The sequence below is a fragment of the Sardina pilchardus genome, chromosome 16, assembly GCF_963854185.1.
Source record: "Sardina pilchardus chromosome 16, fSarPil1.1, whole genome shotgun sequence".
Taxonomy (NCBI): Eukaryota; Metazoa; Chordata; class Actinopteri; order Clupeiformes; family Clupeidae; genus Sardina; species Sardina pilchardus.
The window spans coordinates 24,363,207-24,372,468 of NC_085009.1; the positions used below are offsets into that span (position 1 = coordinate 24,363,207).

Here is a 9,262-nt window from a genome sequence, read left to right on the forward strand (position 1 = left end):
TATGTGTGTGTGTGTGTGTGTGTGTGTGTGTGTGTGTGTGCATCTTTGTGTTTGTGTGTGAGACTGTGTGTGTGTGTGTGTGTGTGGGTGTGTGTGTGGGGACAGAGCACGTAGTCATGGTAACAAAGGAGGGTCACTCTGGAGTCTGTCTCAGAGCATCTCATGAATCTGTGAGCATGTGTTTCCGCTACCTGTCACTGTGTGCTTACCACTCTCTCTTTCTCTCTCTCTCTCTCTTTCTCTTTCTCTCTCTCTTTTTTGTTCCTCTCTTCTCTTCTCTTCTCTTCCCATGCCGTCCCCTATAGAGCCCTACAGAGAGACAAGTATGGGAGTCAAACTAAACATTGCTTACCAAATGTAAATGACCTCAGCTTTCTTTTCACTCTGTGCCAATATCAATCAAAGAGAAAAAAAAAAAGAAACACAGAAATCACACAGCACTTTGCAAAGTGGAGAATTAAAGAATTCTGTAAAGGCTATTCAGATTTGAATTGCAGCAACCTTTACAGTCCAGTGTATTAGATGCCACCAATTAGTTATTTTGTATAGCATCAACTGGATTGTAATATTTCTTTATTCACAGTCGCTTTCAAAAGAAAACTGGAGAAATTAAATTCCTGTTTCTGAGACATGCTAAATTGGTACCATTTAATTACTGTTGATAAATGTCACACATCAAGAAACTACATTGGAAAGTTCAAGGTTCAAAGCAATTGAACAAAATCAGTTTATCGTCAAATTACCTTGATTATGTTTAACTTGGTGCAGAAGTATTATCCTGAGAGTCCTTGAAATTTCTCTCTCTCTTTTTTTTTCCTTCTGGAGGATTTCTAAATTGCCTGTCCTCCTACTTTTGCAAATTAATTCAAAAATTGGCATTTAGCTTTTGTGCCGTCGCACTTTCAGAGGATAATTGATATGCGGAGGTGTTCCTTGATGAGGCATCTTCAAATTGTTGTGCTGTATTATGGCAAAATGCCAAATAACTGTGCCTTCACTGCAACAATTACCGTTTGATGCGTGCAGACAGGCACATGTGTTAACGGGAATGCAGTGTTTTGATGAGGAGCACTGAGGAGCATCAGGAAAATTGTTGCTCTCGCCGGCACATTTTATCTGCATGAGAGAGAACAGAAAGTCTACTCTTTTTTAGTGTTGTTATTCCAGACATTTCAGTCATTTTTGGCACTTAATGTTACACACACACACACACACACACACACACACACACACACACATACAGTATGTTTGTATAAACTTTGTGAAATGGTACCCCAATTGACATCTCCATTTTGGCCTGTCAAATTAGTTAGTTAGTCTTTAAAGTGTCCAAAACATTTCTTGAGATAATGAAAATATAACTGGGACCCTTACTGATATACACATACAGTATAGCTGAAACATTGGTGTTATGTGTGTGTGTGTGTGTGTGTGTGTGTGTGTGTGTGTTGCCAGGTGCATGCATCCATATTGCAGCCACTCCTCTGCACGCAGTTGGGTTCATATATAAAATCGATATGAACTCGTTCATAAATGTCATTTACGTAAAGCATGATATACTGTACATCACATTATCTGATTGGGTGTTCTCTGTTGGTTGTCACATGTCATTTCCTGTTTTGGTTATGGCGTCACATTGCATCGCATGCCTTTGTGTGCCCTGATGGCCCCACACTCGTGACGTGTGTGTGTGTGTGTGTGTGTTGGGCAGGTAAGTGTGGAAAGCCTGAAGTGTGCAGAGGCCAGCTTGTACTGTAGCTGCAACCTCTCATTCGAGGGACACAGGCGACATACAGCTGTACAAATCAAACCCTCTTGAGAGGAGTCCCCAACCCCTACCCCCCGTCCCCCCCCCTTCCCAGTGACTGAAGAGAGAGTGCCTTTTTTGATGCATTGTTGGCTTAATTGTTACTAATGAGGGTCTCGTTAAGCCGATTTTAATTAGCTGGCAGACACAAGTGCATCCCTCTGATCTGTCGGCGAGATAAACTCACCCCTCTGTTTCCTCATCCCCATCCTTCCCTCCATTCTCCTCCTCCACTCCTCCGTCCCTCCATCCCTCCTCTCCTCTCCTCTCCTCTCCCCTCCATCCCACTCCCTCTCTCCCTCCCTCCCTCCATCCTCTTCTTGTCCTTTTCTCGAACACAGAGGGTCTCCTGAACAATGCCCGGGATACAAGTGTTATGGATACTCTACCGCTGAATGGTAACCACGGCAACAGCTACAGCCTGGCCAGCGCCGAGTACATGAGCGACTGCGTGCAGATCATCGACCGCGGCGGCTACGGCGGCGTTGGCGTTGGCGTTGGAGGCGGCGGCGGCCACAAGGAGACCACCCTGGAGAAGAAGATCCTGAAGGAGCTCACGTCCAACTACATCCCCACCTACCTGAACAACCACAACCACGCGCACACCACCACCACCACCCACGCCCACGACCGCTCCAGCTCGGGCTCCGAGCACGGGCGCAACCTCGTGAACAAGCTGGTCAACAACGTCAGCAACGGGGGCAAGGACACGCTGGGGCTGGGGCTGGGGCTGGGGCTGGGGCTGGGCAGCCTCGGGAGCCTGGGGCTCGGCGGCGGCGGCGGAGTCGGCGGCGGCGGCTTGGACCTGGGCGACTCGTCCTCGGCGTACAATCACCACGACGACGACAGCGGCGGCGGCGGAACCCTCGGCGGCGGTCTGGAGCTGATCCGGGAGGAGTCGCACGCGCCCTTGCTGCCCCCCCGCGTCACGCCCGCGGACAACCACCACAACTTGCACCACCTCCACAGCCTTCAGCAGCAGCAGCAGCACCACCAGCACCACCACCACCACCTGCACCACCCGCACCCCTTCTCGTCGTCCTCCGGCTCGTGCGCCGGCCGCCGGCTGCCCCAGGAGACCAGCGAGAGCTTCTTCCCGCTGCTGGGCGGCGGCGAGCAGAGCACCCAGGGCGGCGACGACGACGACACGCCCTCGCCGCAGCGGGACTCGCTGTACACCAGCATGCCCGAGCTCGCCGACGGGGACACCACCACCGCGGCGGTCAGCAAGGAGTCGCTCGGGGGGGACCCGCACGGGAAGGGCGGCGGTGGCGGTAGCGGTGGCGGTAGCGGCGGTGGTGGTAGCGGAGGGGACCCGATCGACGACGTCTACTACAAGAGCATGCCCAACCTCGGCTCCCGGAACCACCTGCACCAGCTCAGCTCCTACTACCAGCTCGGACGGGGAAGCAGCGACGGATTCATCGTGTCGCCCAATAAGGAAGACGCCTCCCCCGAGGACCCGCCCCCCCCTGAGGCATCCCATCTGGTCACCAGCCTATAGGAGGCGATCACCTGACAGAAAAAAAAAAAAAAAAAAACGCCACACACACCTATCCAACGACACCTTGGCCCCCCTTCAGTGCCCCCGTACCTGGTCACTTACATTGGCTCCATCTTCTTCTTCATGGTCAGTCGTCGGCTGTTGTAGATGATCTCTTTGGTTTGTTACTTACTTTTTTTTCCCCCCTCCCGATTTTTGTGTATTTTTCAGGAGCAACAGCTACAATGACAAAAACATATACACAAACACACACAAACAAGCGAAAAAAACATGGACGCCAAATGATTGAAAGGTTGTGGCGAATCTTTGTTCTGATGGCGAAAAAAGGACTCAACAATGTGCATTTTAGGAGGCAAAAAGAGGAGGCAAAACGTTTGATTGGACTAACTTGTCTCCTCTTTGCTCTTGAGAACTGAACCTGACCAGGTCGGAATTTCAAACTGCATCTTGTAACTAAACGTTCCAAAGGAATTGCAAACCATCTGAAAACAATTGCGCAACTTGCTGAGTGTGTAGAATAAACAACAACGACAACAATCAAATCAAACAAACAAACGTACGTGACAAAAAAAAACTATTTTATTATACTTCTGTATCCATATTTGCTTTTTAAAAAAACCTGTCTTTTCTTCCTATCTGGTGAAACACAGCACATTTTGCTGCAGTGTCAAGCAAAATCAAGCAAAAATGACAAACAAAAAAAATCACAAAAACTTTGAACAGTTTCGCAATGGACATCTTTATCAATATATGCCGTAGAGCATATTTTTTTTTTGTTTTTTTCCTTTTTTTTGCTGTATTAATAACAATTATTAAAAGAGGGAAAAAAAAACTAATACCAGAGAATTATAAGATATTTCTATGTAAATGTACAGAAATTAGCATTGCACATAGTATGCTTTTTTGTTCTACCAGAAATCTTTGTCCCTGTAAATGTTGTGAAAAGATGCTAATTTTTGTCCCTTTCTGTTGTGATGGTCTTGCAGGTTTTATTAAAGCGTTTGGAGCGCTGTACCTTTATTTTCCTTTTTTTATCCACCTTCCTTTCGATTCTGCCTTTCACAGTTCACTAGCAAAGACTTAAGCAACAGAAATGGAAAAACCATGGAAACAAACTCATAGCTTATTTAGCAATTATCATTTTCAGTATTATAATCACTGATGTTTTGTTTCAATCATTTTTCATACTGTTTTACCGTTGTTTTTTTTTTGTTTTTTTTTAATTATCATTTATGATTTTATTTTTTATTTTCCTGTGTGTAGATAAAAACGTGTTGAATGAGAAAGGGATGTGGTTTTAGCTAACTGTTCAAATGATCAAATGCTTTTTTGCCTAAATCTATGAGATCTTATAGGCTTCAAAGTTTGAAGATTAAACGGAAATTTGAGGTGAGAGGAGAGATCTGTGATTTAATGCTGAGTCCTCCAATTGAATACATAGAGGGCAACGTGTCATGTCTTTAACCCCCCCTCTGGCATGAGCTGAGTAGTTGGACATGCCTCACTTTCTCTCCCCAGTAGAGAAAAAATATTTATTTATTTGTTAAGAAAATAAACAAAAAAAATCAAAAAGTTGAATTGCAATATGTCTAATGTTCAGGAAGATGCAGAACAGCTGTGGCGTGTTTTTTTTTTTTTTTTTTTTTTTTTTATCTTTTCATTTTATTTATTCATTTCTGTTCTCCTGTTGGTTTTCAAGTTGATTGACCTCATAACTAATATTTGTTGTAACGGTGAAACTTGTTTGCCAACAAATAAATTACCGATTAAGATTTACCACGTAGCCATTGCTAAGGGCTTCTGTTGTCTGTGTAACTTGTTACCAGTTGAGCATCAAGTGCGTTAGTCCATTACCTTAAGCTTGCAATCAGGCTTTGTATTGTGGTCGGGGTGGGGATAGCCAGCTCGAGATCAATGGTTAGATGCAAATGAATATACACTCTGTAGATGATGCTGATGTCTTCACAGATGTTTGTGGCAACATTTCAATTGATACGGATAAAGAGCTAATAAACGGTCTATGAGGTTTTTTTCCCCCTGTTCTTCTGCTGAGGGCAAATGTGTTTGTGATGTGGTTGTGTGGTCAATGATTCTCCTGTGAAGCCTGAAAAGCACCAGTTGTTTACATTGAGGTCTAGTTTTCAGTCCAAATGGGACAGATAGGTAGGAGGATACACTTACACACACACACACACACACACACACACACACACACACTCACAATGTCAATGTCTCAAGGAGACATTAGATGTGGATTGCAGCAACTTGACCTTTTCTGTTTTTGTCCCATTGTAGTCACCCACCAAGCAAACCACCCGACAATAACAAAAACATGTTTGAATTCAGAAAGAAAAGTAAATGGTGGCCCCAGCTGTGGTGCAACTGGCTGGGGCACCTGCACCGTACACCGGCGACCCGGGTTCGATTCCCGCCCCGTGGTCCTTTCCGGATCCCACCCCTGCTATCTCTCCCATTCACTTCCTGTCGATTCTCTACTGTCTCTGTCATTAAAGGCATAAAAAGCCCAAAAAAAATATTTGAAAAGAAAAGTAAATGGTGCCCCATCTGGCTGAGATCATGAAGTACCTGTCCAACACAACAGCTGATGACGTCAGATGGCGGCGGTGAACTGAAGAAGCCAGGTGGTTCATGGAGTTGGATAAATACAGGATGTACAATTTGGAGTGTTTTTGATGGGCTCAGTCTGTCTAAAAAGGCTGTGTTCCCTCTGCTGAATGCGAGCGTTCGCGGAATGTTTCTAAAAGCTGCGTGGAAACAGCACTGGCCTCGATGTTCTCTCAATAGAAGAGTGGAGTGTGTGATGTTCTATGTGAACATAAGATGGTTGTGTCACCACTGACATTATAACAGTCACAAGTCTCCACCACAGTACATTTTCATGATATATTATCATGATATATTATGTATACAGTAATGTCACGACTATTAGCCGCGGCTTATACATTGACTTTGCTAAATGTCTTCAGCTATGAGGTAAATAAAGGGGTGCAGTTAATATGGTGTTCATATGGTTTTGCTTCTTTTTCTTTTCTTCTTCTTCACACCATCTCGCAGGGTGCGGAGAGGCAGAACATGGTCAGCTGTCAGACGAGCCTATCTCTCTCTCTCTCTCTCTCTCTGTCCCTCTCTCTGTCCCTCTCTCTCTCCATCTCCCTCTCTCTCTCTCTCTTCCTCTCTCTCTCTGTGTCTCACACACACACACACGCACACACACACACACACACACACACACACTTCAGCAGGATTGTCCCCAAAGTGAGGAGAGTTAATGAAATATGCTCAGGGCCTGAGTGTCAGCCGCCACTATTAATGAGTTATTACTCCAGCTCAACGACACACACACATACACACACACACACACACACACACACACAGCAGTCTTACACTTATCCAGTGCTTGCTTCCTTAGCTCCTATGGTTTTCCTGCATCAGTAGGTACAGTGTGTGTGTGTGTGTGTGTGTGTGTGTGTGTGTGTGTGTGTGTGTGTGTGTGTGTGTGTGTGTGTGTGTGTGTGTGTGTGTGTGTGTGTGTGTGTGTGTGTGTGTGTGTGTGTGTGTGTGTGGTGTTTCCCTGAAGAGGCCGGATCTGAAGAGAGTGCTGAAAAAGGCACTAATCATATCATTATGTGGTTTCTTTATTTCGTGTTTTCTGATGTTGATTTGTTTGTTTGTTTGTTGGTTGGTTTGTTTGTCTGTCTCAGCCCTTTCATTCCTGTTAGATATATCTCACTCACCTCCCATTATCTCTTCCTCCCTCACCACTTACAGTAGACCTCATTCAACCATCATGATTGCGGTGTCTAAACCAGTGAGATTGACAACATGTCATGATAGCTGTGTTGACCTCCAAGAGCCATCACTGTAATGACGTGGAGGTGATTGAGGGGTACATATCAGAATGCACTTTAGTATTGTTCCCAGATGTGCTTGAAAGATAACGTAGAATGAATATGATTACCATACTAACTACTGTACCTCTGCCAACTGTGTCTTATCTTGTCTGTGTGGAAGGCTGATCTACAGTAGAGCAGAATTGTAGATATGGCAATGCAGATACAATTCAAGAGAGCAGAGGGTGTTGTTTTTTTTTCGTTTCTGAAGTGGATCATCCTCAATATGAGTGAACCAAATAAGGCAGCTGGAGGTTGGCCCCATGGGGCGGAAATAAAAAATAAATATGGAGGATGTTCCCTTGAAAAACAACACATAAAATTGAAAAAATGTCATCCCGCTTTGAATATGTCATCTTGGCAATTCCCGCTGATTGAATAGAAGCTGGGAGCGATGATGAATTCCCTCCCAGCATGCAGTCTGGCGTGAGTGTGTCCGCCTGACGTCTTTCCTCCAGAGCGGAGCTCTCCATCAGACACGAGGACCACTAGTGTCCAGTGGCACGTGCTCATCTCCAAAGCGTTTATTATACATCCTTGTTACATCCACCCACTACACACACACATGCACACACACACACACACACACACTCACTCCTCCACCCTCCACACTCCACAACAGAGGAGCAGAGAGAGCGAGAAAGAGAGAGGCAAGGAAGAAACACATTAGCCCAACTTTCAAATCCCCAAACAAATCCTTTCTGGTAATAGCTCCCTGACAAGATGGGGTGATGAGAGATATCCTTCTCTCTGACAGGGAAGGGCACCTCAGTCTTAACTGCCCTCTCTCTCGCTCTCTCACTCTCGTTCTCTCTCAGCCCTCCCTTCGACAACAGATGACATTTTCAGGGAATGTTTGTGAGTTAGTTTGTGTGTGACTTGGTTCAAACAACTATGAAGTAATTTTCTGCAATGTCCTCATCTTGCTGTTTTAATTCAGTATTCAAATATAGAGTATGTTTTATGCAAGAGTTCTCTTATATGACATATCACATGTAGATATTTTTGATTTCACAGTTCACATTGAGTGGACCAGAAAAGGAAAGGAGAGCTGTTGACAGAGAAGCAAATTAATTTATACTAAACATTTATTTTTCAGTGAAATGTACTCGGAGGCTATTCAGTCTGTGCTGCCCACAAAGATTGCTTTTGTTGGCGATTTTGTTGATGGTAGGGTTTGGGTGTTGATTGGTTGCTGTGGGATTTCTCTTTCATATACAACTAGGAATTTAACATCTCAAAGTCCAGATAAAAACATACAACATACTATATACTGTAAAGGACATAAACACACAAACATATATGCTTACAGACATACAATGACTGACCACATATTACATATAAATACAAATACATTCTGGTATACATGCAGAGAGACATACAAAAGTAAAAAAAAAAGACGACCGGTGTTGTTGATTCCAAACGTCTGTGTCTGTGGGCAGTGTGTCCAGTGTTTTGTCTAGCTGGCGTGTCGTAGAAGACACACACACACACACACACACACACACACACACACACGTTTTGTTTTAGCTGGCGTGTCGTACAAGCCCAGTAGACGTAACACCTCAGCAGGACTCCTGATCCGTCTTCTGGCGCGACTTCTTTTGCCTTCATTGTTTAGCAGCAAACAACAGAGAGGCAAGATGGGAGAGCCTGCCAAGGCGAGCCTGCCTCTTATGCAGAAAACACAGCGTGTATGACCCACTTCCTGCTGAGGGACTCTCTCTGAAGCTGCCACACAGTCAGGTGGGGTTTTGTTTTTTTCCCCCTCCAAATAACAAAAAAAAAAAATTGGCAAAACAAAGAAAGATTCACGGCTAAAATTGAAAAAGACAAAAATAAATTGGAAAAAAGATGCAGCCAGTTTGCTAGTGGTTAGGTCCAGCAGATATAAAGGCCTGTCTTTGTGTGGTGCATTTCTTCATTTCCTCTTCAAGACCTAGACCGTCAGACTTGGACCAGAAGTGCAATACCTTTTTTTTTGTATAGCAGGGATGCTTGAGTTTGATTCAGGTCATGTTATTGTAGAGGAGGTATGTG

At 44.8% G+C, this 9,262-nt stretch overlaps 1 protein-coding gene across 1 annotated transcript in view; it reads left to right on the top strand.

Annotated features, from left to right (window-relative positions):
- LOC134059608 (adhesion G protein-coupled receptor L3-like) overlaps positions 1-5,339 on the top strand; it is a 138,207-nt gene extending 132,868 nt beyond the window's left edge. Inside the window, exon 18 of the mRNA XM_062516052.1 lies at positions 2,149-5,339. Within this exon, the coding sequence (XP_062372036.1) occupies positions 2,149-3,311 (1,163 nt within the window). The 3' untranslated portion in view covers positions 3,312-5,339. The remainder of the gene's footprint in view (positions 1-2,148) is intronic.
- The last annotated feature ends 3,923 nt before the right edge of the window (positions 5,340-9,262 follow it).